The sequence below is a fragment of the Carassius carassius genome, chromosome 26 (assembly GCF_963082965.1).
Source record: "Carassius carassius chromosome 26, fCarCar2.1, whole genome shotgun sequence".
Lineage (NCBI taxonomy): Eukaryota > Metazoa > Chordata > Actinopteri > Cypriniformes > Cyprinidae > Carassius > Carassius carassius.
The window spans coordinates 1,276,927-1,296,301 of NC_081780.1; the positions used below are offsets into that span (position 1 = coordinate 1,276,927).

The 19,375-nt window shown below is 39.8% G+C and overlaps 1 protein-coding gene across 3 annotated transcripts in view; it reads right to left on the reverse strand.

Moving 5' to 3' along the window:
* arid2 (AT-rich interactive domain 2) overlaps positions 1-17,041 on the reverse strand; it is a 35,136-nt gene extending 18,095 nt beyond the window's left edge. For 2 of the 3 annotated variants that reach the window (XM_059510578.1, XM_059510577.1), the window contains exons 1-9: positions 16,521-17,037; positions 16,331-16,424; positions 15,581-15,678; positions 7,428-7,561; positions 5,906-6,124; positions 5,755-5,822; positions 5,611-5,680; positions 5,218-5,468; positions 2,515-2,611 (exon numbers count right to left, since the gene is read on the reverse strand). In XM_059510578.1, coding sequence (XP_059366561.1) covers positions 2,515-2,611; positions 5,218-5,468; positions 5,611-5,680; positions 5,755-5,822; positions 5,906-6,124; positions 7,428-7,561; positions 15,581-15,678; positions 16,331-16,424; positions 16,521-16,612 — 1,123 coding nt within the window. In that variant the 5' untranslated portion in view covers positions 16,613-17,037. Of the gene's footprint in view, positions 1-2,514; positions 2,612-5,217; positions 5,469-5,610; positions 5,681-5,754; positions 5,823-5,905; positions 6,125-7,427; positions 7,562-15,580; positions 15,679-16,330; positions 16,425-16,520 lie in introns of all 3 variants that reach the window. The other variant, XM_059510579.1, reaches the window with a different exon arrangement.
* Between the last annotated feature and the right edge of the window lie 2,334 nt (positions 17,042-19,375).

Sequence of the window (19,375 nt, forward strand, 5' to 3'; positions counted from 1 at the left end):
AATAAAAAGAAACATTAAAATCTATATTCCAATTGAAATCTGGCTAAAAATGTTCCAATTTGTACTAGAACCAATAATTCTATATGGTAGTGAAATTTGGGGGCCAAAACTTAATAATGAATTTGACAAATGGGACAAAACAGTCATAGAATCTTTCCATACCGAGCTCTGTAAGAGCATCCTACAGGTGCAGAGAAAAACACCCAATAACCTGTGCAGAGCAGAGCTCGGCCATTACCCCCTCTTACTCAAAATACAAAAAAGATCAATTCAATTTTACAATCACTTAAAGCCCTAACCTTGCAGGAGCTGAAGCCAGAGAAGAGTCCCCTCAGCCAGCTGGTCCTGAGACTCTCTGCAGTCACCAGTGCCCAGCAGCCTCAGGACAGCAGCGCCAGCTCAAGCAGACCACACCACATTAGCAACAAGCAGAAAGAAAAATATATCGAATACTGGAAAGAATACACCAAAACACAAAGTAAAGTACAATGCTATCTGACCCTAAAAAGAGAATTCACACTGGCAAATTACCTGAGAACAATAAAATGCCCTAAACTGAGAAAAATATTGACAACATACAGACTGAGTGAACACAGCCTGGCCATAGAGAAGGGTCGCCACAGACAGAGCTGGCTCCCACCGGAGGAGAGACTCTGCCCCCAGTGTGACCGGGGACAGATCGAGACAGAGCTGCACTTTCTGACCTCATGCCCCAAATACAATACAATCAGACAAAAACACTTTGAAAACATTTCCCAAATATACCCTGAATTCGAAAACATACCAGACACACAGAAACTCCCATACATACTGGGAGAAATGCCCAAATGTGAGATAATTGCTGCAAAGTATGTCTTTGCATGCCATGAAATGAGGACAACCAGTGGAACCTCAGATGGATAAATAATTGTATATTTTGATTGTTTGATGTAGATATGTATTTGTGTATATGTATGTATGTGTATATATATATATATATATATATATATATATATATATATATATATATATATATATATATATATATGTGTGTGTGTATGTATGTATGTATGTATGTGTGTATATATATATATATATATATATATATATATATATATATATATTTTTTTTTTTTTTCATTTTTGTATAAATGTATTCATACATTTGTTTACTGTTTAATTTTATTGATTATTTGTTCATTGCCTATGTAATTGCCAATGCTTTGGCAATACTGTACAAGTCATGCCAATAAAGCTAATTTGAATTTTTTTTTGAGAGAGAGAGCGCGCGCGAGAGAGAGAGAGAGCGCGCGAGAGAGAGAGAGCGCGCGAGAGAGACAGAGAGAGAGAGAGAGAGAGCGCGAGAGAGCGCGCGCGAGAGAGAGAGAGAGAGAGAGAGCGCTCGCGAGAGAGAGAGAGCGCGCGAGAGAGACAGAGAGAGAGAGAGAGCGCGCGAGAGAGAGAGAGAGCTTTGTGATGATATGTCTGGGGGTTAACTGATTTTAAGTGATTGTAAAATTTAATTGATCTTTTTTGTATTTTGAGAGAGAGAGAGAGAGAGAGCGCGCGCGAGAGAGAGAGAGAGAGAGAGAGAGAGAGAGAGAGAGAGAGAGAGAGAGAGAGAGAGAGAGCGCGCGCGAGAGAGAGAGAGAGAGAGAGAGAGAGAGAGCGCGCGCGAGAGAGACAGAGAGAGCGTGCGCGAGAGAGACAGAGAGAGCGTGCGCGAGAGAGACAGAGAGAGAGCGAGCGCGAGAGAGAGAGCGCGCGAGAGACAGAGAGAGAGAGCGCGCGAGAGACAGGGAGAGAGAGCGCGCGAGAGACAGGGAGAGAGAGCGCGCGAGAGACAGGGAGAGAGAGCGCGCGAGAGACAGGGAGAGAGAGCGCGCGAGAGACAGGGAGAGAGAGCGCGCGAGAGAGACAGAGAGAGAGAGAGCGCGCGAGAGACAGGGAGAGAGAGAGAGCGTGCAAGAGAGACTGAGAGAGAGAGAGCGCGCGAGAGAGACAGAGAGAGAGTACATTAGAAGTACCATCAATGTTTATAGAAATGTATATGGATTTATTTTGCATGTAATTTTTTTTTTCTTATGAATATATATGTATTTTTGTTTTGTTTGTTTCTATTCTGCTATGTACAATGCTTTGGCAATATGTACCTTTGTATGTCATGCCAATAAAGCAATATGAATTGAATTGAGAGAGAGAGAGAGAGAGAGACCGAGAGAGAGCGAGCCGTTTTCAAACAACACGAGCGCTGTCTTGCTCTCTCTCCCTCGCGCATATTAATCAATTGACAAGATGGTGTCGATGTTTAAATCATTTAAAATGAGAATGTAAGTGTGCTCACCCCATTTTTGTTTGTAAGAAAAAATATCGCAATATATATCGCAGAAAAATAAAATATCGCAATGTCATTTTTTCCCAATATCGTGCAGCCCTACAATGAAGTATGATAAAAGTTGATTAATGCCATATTGCAGCAATTGAGTCTAGAGCCCTGGTTTAACGGCATGAACAGTTCACCCTAAAAGATGCTTACCCCTCATTTTGAGAAAAAGATCCCGTGACAACAAACACTTTGTGATGGTGTGAAACATCAGATGCGTTGTTCGGAAATCAACTGGATCCAGCTGAAGCTAAAAAAGGACAAATAGACATTTAACAAAAGATACAAATTGCCAACAAATCCAAACATGAAGCATACATTTCATAGAGTGCTGCAGGGATAACATATTTATAACCTAGAAACAAGAATTTTAGCACTTCCGGTTCCATCGTTTTAAAGTCAATGGGTTATTTGAATGAGTTTTTTGTAAAATGCTTGAATTAAGGTTTCCGGTGAACCACAGCTCAAGATTTTGACATTTCATTCTATGACATAAAACATATCAGTTATACCTCTTTGTGATTTTCTTTTAGGATTTTACTTTTCTTAAAACAGATAAAACAGCGATGTAAGACGAAGCTGAAGGAGAAAGTGGGAACGGGAATGCACATGAGATAAGCATTTGTGGTTAAAAAGTATATAAATTGGAATTTTTATTTTAGAAAAATAAGTCTCGCTGGATAAGACCCTTCTTCCTCAGCTGGGATCGTTTAGAGCTGTCTGAAGCTGCATTTAAACTGCATTTTGGAAGTTCTCGAGGGGCACCATAGAAGTCCATTATATGGAGAGAAATCCTGAAATGTTTTCCTCAAAAACATACTTTCTCACGACTGAAGGAAGAAAGAAAGACATGAACATCTTGGAAGACAAGGGGGTGAATACATTATCTGTAATTTTTTGTTCTAGAAGTGAACTAATCCTTTAAGAGAGACCAATCTAGAGTTGAAACAACGAATCGATTTAATCGATTAAAATCGATTATTAAAATAGTTGTCAACTAATTTAGTCATCGATTCGTTGCTAAATAACTTTTATTTGCCGTAAGCGGCTCATTTCGTGCATATTTCAAATCTGCGGTGACCAAAGTGTGGCAGTAATGAGCCACCGGAGGTTTTACTCAGCCAGTACAACAGGAGAAGTAGCGAATAGCCAATAGCTGGCCTTGTTTTATGTCACGTGCTTCCCGAACAGCGTCTCTGCAGCCATAGACATCATATGATGTCTATGTCTGCAGCATTCAGCGTGATGTGGAAGTACTTTACATTGAGCCTTTAAAAAAAGAAGAGTAACCTGCACTACTGCACTGTTTAAGGGGACGTTCACATATCGCGTCTTTTGCGCGCTCAAGTTCGTTATTTCCAACACCGCACCGCATCGAGTTAAAAACATCTCAACTTTTCAGAATGCAGCAACCGCACCTCGGGTCATGTGACAAGAACTAACCAATCAGCTTCATCCTTTCCCGTAACAACGTTAAAAGCTCAGTCAAGATGAAAGGAACAGCTGATCATAGTTGTATATGGATTTCCATTTTGAAATAAATTTAGTAGCAGAGCTACTGCAAGCGATTTTTTGAGCTGCAAATCCATTTATCCTTTGCTGAAATTTCCGCGTCTTCAAGGAGAGAGCACGTCATGGTTGCTTAGCAAAGGCAGACGCCTCAGGGGCGCTTCTGCGCGAGCGCTTTGGAAAGAAGGAGAAAGCGGTGCGCCTAGCGTTTTCCACGCGTTTTTAGGCGCGATTTGTGAACGGCCCCTAAGACTTTCATTTGTGCAGATTCTCCAGTACAATGTTGTTTGCAAATGTTTAGTCATAAAAGCTGATAACATTGCTTTTTAACAGTTAACATTTAAAGCTTTACAAACATGTTCTGTGATCAGTTTGTCGTTTAACAGTTCAAAATTCAGTCGTGCAGCCTAATTATGACTGAATGAGAGAGGTAAATGTAGATATTTGAAATGCACTTTTTTCTAAGTATTATTCACTGCTCTTTTTCACACAGCAGGTTTTTTGTGTGTGTCCTATTTTTTTTTTCTGGACAACCTTCTGATGGATTTTACTTTAAATTGTGAGTTCCATTCAGGTTTCATGCCATTGGCACATTTTTTGAAGGATTGTTTACAATTTCACAGCAAAAGCTATAAAGCTTTTTCCCAGTAAATTATAAAATACAATGTACTGCAATTTTATTCTGTTTTATCCTTATTCTTCGTGAAAATATGTTCGGAAAGATTCCTTAATAAGCTTTGTTCAGGATGTTAAACTACTTTAGGAGCTCTAATGACTGCCATGGTGAAAACATTATTTGAAATCTCCTTGTGAAATTTGCTAGAGTATGGGTCAGTGTTCTGATTGCAGAAGAGTTCGACAAAGGATTACTAACACAATAAAACAACTCCAGGTATATTTTTGATGAGGATATGACAGTGCAAAATGGTTAAAATCTCTTAAATCTATGCTGAATGATAAAGGCCATTTATTAATAATTTACTTGGGGGGAAAATGGGAAAAACTAAAATATAAGTACATAAACCGATTAATCGATTAATCGTAAAAATAATCGACAGATTAATCGATTATCAAAATAATCGTTAGTTGCAGCCCTAGACCAATCTAAAATGGGTTCAGGTTTGATGGTGTAAAATTAGATTTCAAGGTCCACAAAACCACAAAATGTCCGAATCATGAACATTTGTTGTTGAGAGAGCTTATTTTCTGCAATACTCCAAAAACCAATAGAATATTCCTTTTGGGGTTTTGGTAAAGGAAACTTGGTGATGTTAACTTACATTGTTTGCTGACAAAAATGTGTCATAATTGCAGCACTCTATAGAGATGTAGATTGTGGACTCTAACCTCTCCGGCGACGTTGCCGAGCGTGTCGAGACCCAGCTGCCGCAGCTGGACGAAGGAACAGTGCGCACACAGTAAGAGGAAGCGCAGACATGTGCGATTAGCTGCCAGGAGTTTGATGTTGGCCTCCTCGAAGGACAAGTTCCTCAGAATCATTGCCACCTGCAACACCCGCTGGCCCTCGACGTCTCCGATGCCTACGGCACGTGTCGGGTGGAAGAGAGGAGTGCAGACGTCCCTCATCTCCAATCCGTCTGAAAAAATGACAATGCACACTTAGTGTGAAGTAATGTTCGGTTAAAACATATCAACTAATCAAAACGAAACAACACTTCATTCAGCATCTTCACCACATCAAAGGAAACGAGAGTAGTCGGGACGTAAACAACCACATACTTTGGGGTGTGCAGCTCTTGTCTGAGATGAGATCTTTCACTTCATTGTCTTCAATGACATCTTTCCAAAACTAAAATAAAAATAAGAGTTAAGAGCACAAAAACAGATACCGTGCAAGAAAAGCAAGTTGACATCTTCTCTTACCCTCACAAAGTCTCGTGACGTTTTCTCCTGCCAGTCTGTCCCAAATAGAGCAGAAAAGCTGCCTAATGCTGAAAGACAAACATATGTAACATTAGCAGACCCATGCAGTCTTGAAGTGCGAGTGCTATAGAAAATGCAGTATTAAGCATACAGTCGTCGAAGACTCCCGTGTGTGCCAGCAGCAGTGTGACGAGTTTGGGCTCTTTTTCTAGCTGCATGGCGTGCTTGCTCTCGTTGGACAGGAGCGTGCACACGTTAATGGCGAAGTCCACCTCGTTCGGGAGCCCAGACAGGAGAGACAGCACCAGTTTGTTGTAATCGGATGGAGGGACAAAATCCATCGACAGCCCATAGCTTTGGCGGAGATAGTCTGTCAAACAAAGGATAAGCAAAATAGATTTTTATATATTTCTACAGATTTCATGAAGAAATTGTGAGCGGTAATTGGCCATGTGTCTTGGAGGTTGCTTGAGACTCATATAAAACTAGACTCAACAAAGTGTGAATGAATCTGGTTGTTCAAACCACATCTCTAAACTTCACTTCTCCCAAAAAAGATCAGCATATGGAAGTTAGGGGTTTGACCCTATTAAATATTGATTGCATTTAATATTACAATCCTCTTCTGCATGTACATACTTACATATCTCACTTATGTGCATCTTACACATACTTACTGAAGTACTGAAGCAACTGTGTGATAAATAGGTACCAACCCTAAACATTTTCTTAACCCAGTGTAGTTACCTTACATTACGCAGTATTTCAGTACATTGTAAATGCACATACTCTAAAAATAGTGCAACCTTTATATAAAATTTAAATGAGCAAAAGACGACATCTCATCAATTTAAATCATAAAATATAAAACTTTAACAGCAGTGCTCTATGTCGTTGGTTGTAATTTTTCTGGATTCTGTGCTTTATGATTTAATACAAATGTATTATGAAAAATAACCACATGGTTATTTTAAAACTAACGCATAAAACTTAATTTACCTTATTTTTTTGCCATATCAGCATAGACTATATTCATGGCAAACTCAAGAACAATAACATTTAAAAGGTTCTTAATTGCAACTCTTCTGATGAACTGTACACAGTTTTACTTTTTTTTTTAAATAAATAACGTGCTGCACATCAGAGGTTTATTGTTAAAATTAAAACCTAGACGAAAAATTGTGTTATTGTGTGATCCCTTCAGGAAATAGTTCTTTATTAATTCCTTTTTAATTTAATTTAACTTTTATTATTTTATCTTTATTTATTATTATTAGAAGTACAATCTACTATACAAAAGTAATGCGTGTCAATTTTTTCAAATTAAACCAAACTTATTTTGGCAGGTTGTCACAAAGGTCTTTGATTTTGTGTGCATCTGCTGATAGTTTAACCAAATTGTGAAATGCTGGTGAAGTGACTCTCAGAGCAGCTCTGGAGATGACGTTCACGTGTTCTTGTCCTCATGTAGTCAGACTAAAACTTACCCCAACCCTTATGTAAAGGGTAATATCATCCGTCTGTATGAAAGGAGTGCAGTGGCAGGAGTACTGTTTCCTTCATGGCATTAAGAGTTTTCACAGGTGCAGCTCCAACACACATTAACCTTTTAAGCCAGCGCGTGTGTGTGTGTGTGTGTGTGTGTGTCAGAAGCAGACAGGGCTCATCTGTACCTGATACAGTGTGTTGCTGGTAGTTGTATGACGTGGGTATTGCACCAATCGGAAGCAAATGTTTAGGATTCCCCGGCTGCTCTTCTTCATCTTCCTCTCCGAAGTGATGCACCTTTTCATACTTCTCTAGATAGCTGCAGAGAAACCAGAAAAAGACATCAGCACACAGAATGACAGACAGATGGATACACACTCATGATCCCAGCGGAAATTTAAGAGACATGAAGAATTAAACATCCAGACACATTTATTCACTGACCAGTGAGCACCTGTTTAAAAGATTGAGTGGTTATAATATTATTATATACATTCTCAGAGCATGTTTTAAATGTGCAGACATCGGTTTCTGCATTTAGATGACTGTTTGGAGGGATAACGTGTGAACATCATTCATTTCAATGACCAAAATAACAAATAACAAATCTGTGTGCCTCATGGACTGAGAAAAGCCATTAGCATTTTAGTTACTACAGTTTTTTTTTTATGATTTATGCCAATAAAACAAATTTAGAGAGTAGAAGGGCTGACTGCCAATATAATAACCATACATAGCAAACAATTTAATGACAGTAAATGAGACTTAAACAAACCTGCTTTAAGGTAGGGCTGTCGCGGTTAAGAAGTTTCCCCTGCGGTTATTATGGGTGGCTCAATAGCGCGATATGTGGTATTACCGCCGTTATTTTTTACATAACTAATTTATCCTGATTTTGCTGCATACAAAGCTCTATCGTTGAGTTATGTAGCATATATTGTTGCTTTTTTAACTTACAGAGAGACACATTTTAAAACATTTTTGTTTATTGTTAAATGCCAAAGAGCAACAAGAACATGCGTTTTCCAATAATTTTTTTTTTTAAAGAAATCAAAGAATTCTAAAATGTATTACACGTATTTGTGCGCGACTGCAGCGGAAATCTAGACGGATTATCGCGCCACCACTCCACCAGGACAGTGGATTCTCGTTGGAGTCGATGCACTCCTCAAGCAGATAGTGTGTGAGCTCGTTATCTGCTCACGCTCTCTTGGGTATAATGGGCACTGACGCGGAGGTTGTCCGTGACTTCAGCAGGTATGCCTGTTACTTTCACGGCTGTATTTTACAGATTTCGCAAAGGCTTCAGCTACTCCTAACTGTCGGCCGGTCTCAGCTGTTCTTTTTGATGTTGCTCCGCGACCTGGTGCTTGAAGGGGCAGCTGCGCTGGATGACAGGGGACACTCGAAAAAGCTTACCGTGAAAAACGCTTAACATGGCTTAATGTACTTAATGGACAGTGATATTAACAGACCAAACTCACTAAAAATCATACTAATAAAGTATACTATCTATAAAAAAATCAAATGAGCCCTGAATATCATGGCAAATCGTTTAACACGTTAAGCCTTTTTCTCTATATTCGCTGGCTCGCCCTTTTTCCTTGGGTTTAAAGCCAAAATGTTCCCAAACTGGCGACGTGACATTAGGTTTTGGGACGAAATCAAGCGCCTACCATCGTTTCAGCCGAACTATTCAAAACAAACGAAGCACCATAAAGCTACAACGACTCGCGAGAAAGAGACAGTCGTAACCATACTGTATCATTAATTTATTTAACATTGAATGCACAGTGACAAATTGAAAAAACAAGAAGGCCACAGCCTCATAAAAAAAAAAAAACTGAACACTGCGGTTGCTATCTTTCCTCTGCGGTTTGCTTGTCAATAGCGTGGTATTACAATATTGCGCTTATCGCGACAGCCCTACTTTAAGGAACAATATTTTAGCCAGAAGCTTTAGCTTTAAATAATAACTTTTAAAAAGCCTTGATGGATGTTTCTTACAAATATGCAACTTTTGCTTCACAAGTCCATAAATCAATCGACTGGAGTGTATTACTCCAATGTTTTATCAGCTGTTTGTACTCTCATACTGACGGCACCCATTCAATGCAGAGGATCCATTGGTGAGGAAGTGGTATAATGCTAAATTTCTCTAAATCTGATAAAAAAAAAAAAAAAAAAAAATCTAATCTATGTCTTAGATGGCCTGAGAGTGAGGAAATTTACACATTACACATTATTTAATTTAGATTTGACAGGATTTCAGAAGTGACACTATGCAGAAATTATGTTAATCAGCCAAACAAGCATTGACACAGATTAATCAGTCAGTCAAATGCAAAGAGAATACATGCATGCAAATGTCTGCACAGTTTGCAACCTAACATAAATCACACTTGATTCAATCCTCATTGAAAACACTTAAAGGCCATGTTGCAGGTTAACCACCACTGTCGATTAATGGGTACATAAATCACTCAAGAAATGTATATCATTTTTAAAATCTCTCAAAACGTTAATATCAAAAACGTTTTGAGACATTTTAAAAATGATATACATTTCTTGAGTTTTACGCAAATCGTTGATGACGTCACGTTGGGGAGAAGTGGAGGAAAGGTAGCCTCAGCCTGGCATGATGCCGTGTTCCAGGCAACCCATAACCAGTGTTATTCCAACCTTAAACCCATGAAAGTGCACTGGAATGGGAGTCAAACCTGTGACTTCCCACCCGTGAACTCGTATTAGATTGATTTACTCCGAGTTCCGACTTTACACAGCACGCAAAACAACAATGACAGCCCCTACGGATAATACTGCCTACGGACGCAGTGTTTAAGCAAGTGGTACACGTTGAAAAAACGATTTTAGTTCAATGAAACGTTGCAATAAAAATAATAATCTAGCTAAATTTCCTTGCGCTCAGAAAGTTTGGCGTAACTTGCCTGGAACGGTACAAAGTCGTTAGTTTTGGCTTGAAATAGTGATTACGAGCTCAAAAACCTGCCTGGAACGCAGCATCAGAACTATAGCGACTGACTGGGATGAGGAAGAGGTGGCAAGAGCCAACATGTATGATGGCCCACAGCCGTATAATTTAGAAACAGCCAGACGTGAGAGGGCAAATGAGGAATTGCCAAGAGCTGATGGCCGTCAAAGCTAATTAAATGCATGGTCCGAGGAGAGCGAGTGGAGAGTTGGTGAAGTGTCCTGGTGAGTTGCTATCATTTAGCAACGCAGCAATGAGCACTGGAGCTAGTCTACGAGCAGCAGTGCACAATAAATGACACATCTTTTTTTTTTTTTTTTTTACTGTCATTGAGTAGCACAGAGTGAAAAAAAAATCAATGTTTTCTTTATATCTAGTTGCAGTGATCATGACGTTTGTTCAGATAAGTACCGGTAACCTTTGTCATAGTGTCGTAGTACTGGTCAACTTTGTCGTCTTGAAATAGAAGGCATCATGCTAGTTATATGGGTGTTTCTAAGCGTTTATCTCTTCCTCCGGCGAAAATGTTGTTGCAAACGTAGCCGCGTGTCTGTTGCTGTGTTTGGCAGGTGCTTGTGTGGGTGCCGTCCCATGGAAACTGCGTTGGAAAGCTTGTGCTGTAGGGAAGTGAGTGCGTTTTGGTCGCTGTTGGTCGATATCTATCTATCTGTCTATATATCTAGTCTATCTATATCTATGTATTTATCTATAATCTGCGCTATCTGAATACTCTCGTGTACTACTCGTCTCTCTAGTCACTCTCAATGCAGGCTTTGGTAAATTCTCTCCTCAACGTGATGTAATGCAATGGGGGGGAAAGGAGAATAGTTGCAAACCACTGTAAGATAGTACCTACTATTTCGTATTATATCCCGTTTTGTGATACCCAACAACATAAAATACAATGGATAACAGTTTAAATGTTTATTACCAACAAGCAAATTGCACAAATTCGTTGAAAAATTAACCCTGCAACACGGCCTTTAAAACAAGTTAACTGCATACTTTACCATCTCACACAGCTTTGTAACCTCACAAACTGAAAGACAAGCTGTTTATTCCAGAGAATCAGGGGTCAACCGTACTGTGAGTCTAATAGTAATATTCACAGTGTGGAGTATGACTCATGAGTGGTTCCCTCAACTGAATGAGCTTTCTCTTACACACACACACCTCCCACATGCTACAATACAAACACTATAAATAGCTATCTGCACACCATAAACAGTAGAAACCAACACACTGTACTGGACACACACAGCGTGAACAGACATTCGCTCACTGGACTGTGTAATTGTACGATTTTAATTAGTGATAGTTGGTATCACTGAACAAGATAACCAGCAGATAACCAAATCCACCAATCCAGAAATGCTCTCCCTTTCCAAAAGTCAGATTCATTTTTAAAATCTCAAACTTGTTTACAGCAATTAGAGTGACCGTTTACCCAAAAAAATAAAACCCATGTTATTTTTTTTTTACCCTCATTTGCTTCCAAACATGTATGGACTTTTCCGTCTCCATGGAACACAAAAAGAAAATATTTTGACAAATGTTGGTAACAAAACGGTTTCAGTTCCCTTTAACTTTCACTGTATTTTTTGCCCATATAATGGAAGTCAATAGGAAATGAAACTGAATGGTTACCAACATTCTTCAAAACAACTTTTAACGTTTAAGTCATACAAGTTTTTGAATAACATGAAGGTTGGTAAATCTAACGACAAATTTCATTTTTGGGTGAACTATCCCTTTTAATTGTATATAAACAATATTCACCACCTGAATATTTATTATTGAAAAATGTATGAATGAATCAAAAAACAATGTAGATGCTGATGAAATTTTCTCAGGTTGGTCAACATGTGAGTTCAGACAAACCCAAAGCTGATTACAGGCTGATGTTTCTCGAGACACTAAATGAGGACCTTGTGAAAGCATCAGGTTTACTATGTACAATTTAAGTCAGGGGAACTTAGTTGTGTTTCTGGAGATCTACCTTTCTGCAGTGTTTAGCTCCAACACTAATCAAATACACCTGAACCAGCTAATTAAGGACTAAATACAAACAGATGTTGAAGGCAGATCTCCAACAACCAGTTCTTTCTTTTCTTTCATAAACCTAAATGGTAAAAAAACACAGCAAACCGGGTATGTAAATACAGAAATGCAGCTGACATGAGGAACTATGGCATTCAGTCAGTGCTCATGTGAACAGCCCCTTTACTGAAGTCCAGACAGAGAATTACTGCTCTCTGCTGGAGACACAGAAGAAAAAGGTCAAATTTAACCTGCAGGAGCTGCTGAATATATAGACTGTGACTAGGAGAAAATCAAATAGGACCTGAGACAACAGTTATGCAAAAAACATCTTCAAAACTGAGTATAATGCAATGCAGCTTCTAAAAATTACAGTAAAAAAACAAACTAATTTCTAATATTAATACTTTACCATAACATGACCATGACCATTATTTACATGCAAAATGAACACTCATTTAGGTGAGAGCAGACTGACCAGTTATTTACAGGTGGTCGTTCTTACAGTGTAATTACACAATTAAGTACAGAGATATATTGATTAACAAATGCTTACTACAGGGTTGGGCTTTGGTTTAGGGTTAGTTACTTGTAATTACACATACTTTACTGTTATTAGAAGTAACAAGGACACTAAAATAAAGCATTACCAATAATTTCTTAAAAAAAAAAAAAAAAAGGGAGGCATGCAAATGTTACAGGGAATATTTATATTACGAGCCAAATGAACCGAATCAACTTTGCTAAAATGAATCAGAGTGAATAAAAATTTGCCTCAGAAAACTAGTACACATGCTCCGATACGCTGTGCATAAAAAAAATAAAGCTGCCGTCCTTAAAAACTAACCATTTGCCAATTAAGACATTGAAATCTGTTGTTTAGCTGCTCTCCCATCTTTAGTTGTCAGAAAGAGGGCCTGATTGCAGATGCCACATTAAAATGACTCATTTCACATGCGCCGATCGGTGCTGAGCGGTTGAGCAGTAAGCACATCACACTACACACCCAAAGACCCAAGTTCAATTCCCTCGCCAGCTCTTCCTCAGCTGCGACGGTGTAAACACACAACCGAAGTCCTTTTTTCGGCATGAGTGATAAGAGTTAGACTACACAATGGTGTCCTAATGGAGACACCTGTTCATCTGCAATCCATCAAACAAGTGCAACTCAAATCCTTCATTTTTGTCTGAAGACTCACACTTGTGTTAGCGGAGAAAACTAGATGTTTTGGAGCCAGCGAGCGTTTCTCTGTCTGTGTGGTGCGAGTGAATCGGACTAATTGAGAAAGGCCTGCAGGACTTTTCCCTCGTGTGATGTACTTGGGATGCTCCTGAGGTAAACCTTAAATCTTTGTAAAGTACATCTGTTATTAAACCAGTCCACCATCCTGATCCAATCAAAACACCTGCAGCACAAATCACATTACTAGTTTTGAGCGTTAAGTAGTCTGATATATTGTTTAAAAAACAGGCTAAATATGTAAGACTGCAAAAAACATCCAGAGATTCTCTCTAGATTGCAAAAAAAAAAGATTATTCATCACAGAATAAATGTCTGTCTAAACTCGTTGGCTTCTCTTCCACCGATGGCTTCATACTCCCTGAGAGACGGATACAGTTCAACATGACACAAACCTCTCCAGGATTTCAAAAACAACTGGAATTAAGAGAATTAAGCAGCACTAAGACCTTTGATTATGAAAATAAAACCCAAAGAGAGCATGCCTGATAAAAACATGAATATGCTACAAATAAAACCAGTTAAAGCTCACGCAATCTCTCCGTGGAGCACTAATTCTGTCCTTCGTATGCCGCTCTCATGAGGAAGACACACAAGAGAACAGCGCTTTTCATCCCTCGTCGTTCTGAGCTCTCGTCGCCAACAAACAACCTCTCTTGCAATGACTGTGAGGATGGTAAAAGAGACTTTGCAGAATGGTCATTACGATTAGTCTGTTGTATGGCAGGTGTACGTCTTCTAATGGCCCACACATCCTAAACGCTCCCTGCTGCCTGGTCTGTCTGTCTCACCCCCCCATAACCTACTAAACTAGAGAGAAACGCACGTGGAAAACCAGCAGAACAGACCGCAGCACTCCTCACTGCTGATACTACAACAAATATATATCAAAAAGTAAGATTTTGCATGTGTTACAGCTGATGAAACGTCTTTGGTGGTTTACACACGAATCGACTTTGTGCACGTTGTAAAAAACCATTAACCACATTCATAAACACACAGATAACAACCTAGAAAGCACACAACACATTATGTATTGCAAAATAAAGTGACAGTTGAAGACTGAACACACCAGCACAGATCGAAACGGTCTCTTATTTAAATATACAGGGCACAGCACTTGCATGTTATAAAATTTCAATAAGAAATACTTCTCAAACCAGATAAGACAAAACTCTGCCTACAAAATAAAAGACTCCTATAGACCAATGCAAGTGACAAATGCATCCTTAAAAGTGACCCAAATACAAGTCCAAACAACCCTCTAACTTCCTGATTTAGATTTAAAAATCTTTCCATATTAAAACACAAGTGATGTTGCATTGAAACATTTTATACAGAACCATGTGTAGGTCTCAGTAAGTGGTGACAAACCAAAGCCTCATTTAGTTTTCATCTCATATTTGAATATACAAGTATCAGCACATGCATGATGTGAAGCTTACCGGTATATAAAAATACCAAATATCAAATAATAAAAAACTCTAATAGACCAATGCAAATGTCAGATGCATCCTTAAAAGTAACCCAAGTCCAAAATAGCCATCTAAACACTGTAAAAAGTTGATTTAGATTTTAAAATACCTTTATATTGAAAATACAAGAAATGTTGCATTAGAGAATTTTATGAAGTAGAATAATTCTGAAGCTAAACGGTATAAAAAAACATCTAAACTACATCCTATTACAGCGATTTGTCCATTATTAAAGTATACAGACCCTGCCATTAAAGCAAAAATACTTCACTGCAACTGACAGATGCATCCTTAAAAGTGACTCAAACAAAACAAAAGTCCAGAAGAACCATTCATCACAGTAAAAACTCCCTGATTTAAGTTGTTTTGCAACATAATGTTGCATTAGCAACACAACGTAAGCTGATATTAAAAACAGTCAAATGTCTGCTTTATGCAATCAGCAAAACGGACATAGGCTCCTCCAAAACACACGCATTTGAGTCAGAACGAGCCACAGGTTTGAGAGCATCAGAGCAGAGAGGCGCCTGTAAACATTGAGCACATGTGCCAGAGCTGATCAGAGAGAGAAACTGAATAAGAAACACTCACCGAAGGTAGTACTGTTTCAAAACAAAAGCAGCATTCGAGCAACATCTGGGGAAATTGAAATCCTCGCTCAGTTCGCCCCACTGGTTCTTGTCGGACACCTGTAGGGTGAGGAGACAGGTGAGAGGGGTTCGGTTCCGATGCAGGACCGTGTGTGAGAGAGAGTATGTCTTGTGTCTGTGTGTGTTTGTGTGTGTGTTTGAGTGTGTGTGTGTGTGTGTGTGCATGCTAACTCCCATTAGCACTCCGGCTAACTTACACTTTCCCATGTGAAATGAATAAATCAAACCAGTAGCCGGGAAACAAGGTGCTCCGAGGCGAACCCGTCCGAACCCCCGCGTCTGGACCGCGGATCTGGCACGGTTTGCGGCTGTATTTACAGCGCGACATACACAGGCCCGAGTGCGGCCTACAGTCGCTCAATCCTCCGCCACACGGGTGGGATAAAGTCGGTGATGTACACGGCGGGTCCGGACGGGGTTCGGTGCCTCAGCCTCGGTACGGGTAATTGATGTAAAAGCCGCCCGGTAATTTTGAAGTGAGTGTGTGTGAAAGTGTGTGTGGGGCAAATATACACACACATACGCTCACTCGCTCACTCACACTCTCACATACATACATACATACATACACTTACACAGGCCGATGTACGGCAGAACCGCTGACAGATCCACCGAAACGAGCAAAGAAGTTGAGTTGGAAGAGTGTGTGTGAGATGAGAAATGTTAAGTTTAGTGTGTGTGAGGAACTTACCTTCGCGAAGCCCCCTAAAGACACCACTCTCATATACAGAGCGCCCAGGTCCAGCTCCTTCCCACCCACCACGGGAACCTTTTTAAACGGAGATCTGTGGAGAAAAACAGCCCAAATGAACACCGTCCGGACCCCTCACGCGCCCAGCGCGGGTCACCCAAGTTATAATAAGAGCGAGATTCCCGCTCACCCTCTGCTGTGGTGAAACTGCCGCAGCTCGTCCAGGAAAGCCTGTCCTTTCCTCCGCTGCTCGGGGAGGTTTTTCCCCGTCGAGTTCGCCATCGTTTCGCTGAAATTCGGTCAAACTCCCAGCTCAGATTCGGTTCCTAAGAGTCCGGGGATCCCATGCTCCGGTCCGCTCCGCTCCGGCGCGGCTGCGTGTTTGAAAAGTTAAAGAAACGACGGAGGATGAGAGTGGAGAAACCCGCTCCAACGGCAGCACGAGCAGCCCGCGAACCCGAGCGAGCTCAGTCCAACGGCAGCGCTGCACCGCTCATGGCTGCACGGGAAAACAACGGTACCGGCTGCGCCTGCGTTGGGGTTTGGAGTGGGTTTTTTGACAGTGCGGGACGGACGCGGCTCCGGTTTAATCGCGCACACTGTGAAGCGGCAGAGGGATCCAGTTCAGACAAAAAGACCCGAGGCCGCGCGGCTCAGCGGCGCCCACATCAGGCAAGCGTCGGTACTGCAACCGCCACAGCGCCGCTCATGAACAATAGACGGAGCTCGCTGGAGCGAAGGGGGAGTCACGAAACTCCAACAGACCGTTAAAAACGGAAGCCTGTCATGAGCGTCGGTTGGGGGAAGGGAACTGACAGCCTGCACTAGCGTCCCAAATGACTAAACTAAGTGTGGAAAGTTGTACACTTTAAGTCGGCATTATATTAAATTGGACTTTATTAACTTTACTAGCACACATAGCTAATCCTGATGTGGACAATTAATCCATGTAAGTTAATCCACTGACAAAAATTGCTCGTCTTGGAAATCTTTAATCAAAATCTCAACATTTACTTCAGCTCTGGAATGGTATTCCTTTTCTGATGACGTCAGTTTGACGGCTTGTTCCGAATATCCTTAACCACGCCCCTCCAACTGTTAGTGTGCAATGAGAGATAGACAAAGAGGAGGGGCGCAAAAATATTCAATATTCCGTTTCAGATGGAAATACACTACACTGAAATAAAGTCGGCAGCAACTTCTGTTTCACACGGACTTCAATGTACTCAACTGTCGCAGCTTTAATTATGTCATTAAGGGGCTATCAGACTCCGATTATTAATGACAAAATAACCTTTTAAATATATAATAATAAAAAATCATACACTACATGGTTGATTACATAGTGCATAAGTACAAATTATATTTATGTATAACTATGTATATAAGTACATAGTACATAAGTGCATAGTGTATAGTGCATAATTTTGTATGCAGTTCAACATTCCACATTTTTTCATTTATTTAAGTGCATCATCCAGGTATTTAAAGTGAATTTTTTTCTTTTTGAAATTTTCAATGTGAACACACTACTTGCAATATTTATACCATTGATATATATATATATATATATATATATATATATATATATATACACACATAGATGCCTCATTAGTGACTGTTTCCGCAGTGTGAACGCAATACATAAACCATCCGCCGTTTTTGGAACGATCTGCGAACCTTCGAGTGCAAGTTGACTGTGAGCATCTACAACAGCAAGTTATACAAATGTATATCTTTGAGTATTAATTGATTATTATGGTAAATGACATCAAATTGACCGTTCCAGAATAGCGAACACGTCAACGTATCTGGATCGGTCAAATGTGTCAAAAATCTATGATTTGTACTACAAAACTTCATAGAATAGTGCATAAGTATGCGATTTGGGACGCACCAACTAGAGAAAGAAGTTTAAACGAATCGATTTTTTATATTTGTTATTAAAACAAAGTCACTTTTCATTTGAACTACTACGTTTTGCTATATATTTCATAGTGACTAATAAAAATGCATGACCAAAAGTCTTGCAATCTGTGACTAAACACCATATATCTGACACAGAGCGCTGCTCTGCAATAAACATTAATAGCTTAAGTTAAACCGTGTTGTCTGCAGTTAGAGCACAATCTGCGCTTTGTTGCAGCGGATGGACCGTAATTTACTCCCTGTCCCTTGTAATAAGCGCCGGGCGGATATAAACGACACGGGGGTGACTACATTCAACCATTACACGCACCCCTCTCGCAAGTTATTCTGCCACAAAATGGCGGAGCTTCGACGCGAAAGACCCCATTTTGTCAAGCAGATGATTAGAACAGTTCAAGGAAGCGGAGTTTTGTGTTTTTAACGGTATTTCGAGCGAGTTTGGGATGCGTTTGGCTGCGCCTGCTGATATGTTGTGGCGTCGCGCGGTGGAGAATAATGTCCGCGCGCTCTGGGTTTGACGCAGCACGAGCGCTGCGCGAGTGAAGACACAAGAATATATTTCTTTCTAGTTACAATAGATTTGTATCATATTTTAAATACACGTAATAAACTTGATGGGGAATCATTTTATCTGGAGTCTGGAAGATATTGGACTCTTTCATATTCTGGTTAGTTCGATTTGTAAACCTAGTTTGTGTTCATTTATTGTTCCGTATCTTAATATCTAAAGTGTTGTGTTAAGTAGTATATTTATGTCTGCTAAGAAATTAATTTTGTGTTAACCATGCATTTATATACTGGATTCTCACGGTGATGGAATACCTGGAAATATCGGGATTAAAAAAAATCTAGGCCTATAAATGTGATGTAAATAGTTAAATGTGATTATTTTGTGCTTTTTCCAAATTCAATGTTTTTAAAATGACTTTTTTTTTCCTTTGACAAATCTTAAAGGACTGGAGGTGTCATGCGTGAACCATACAAAAAAATGCATCTAGAAATGCACAGACATAAAGACAGAACTGAAGGATTCAGTTTACATGCACCTTTACTTCAGCGACTAAAAACCTGCATCATCAGAGAAGTTATTAGACATAAGCCACTCTACCAGATTAT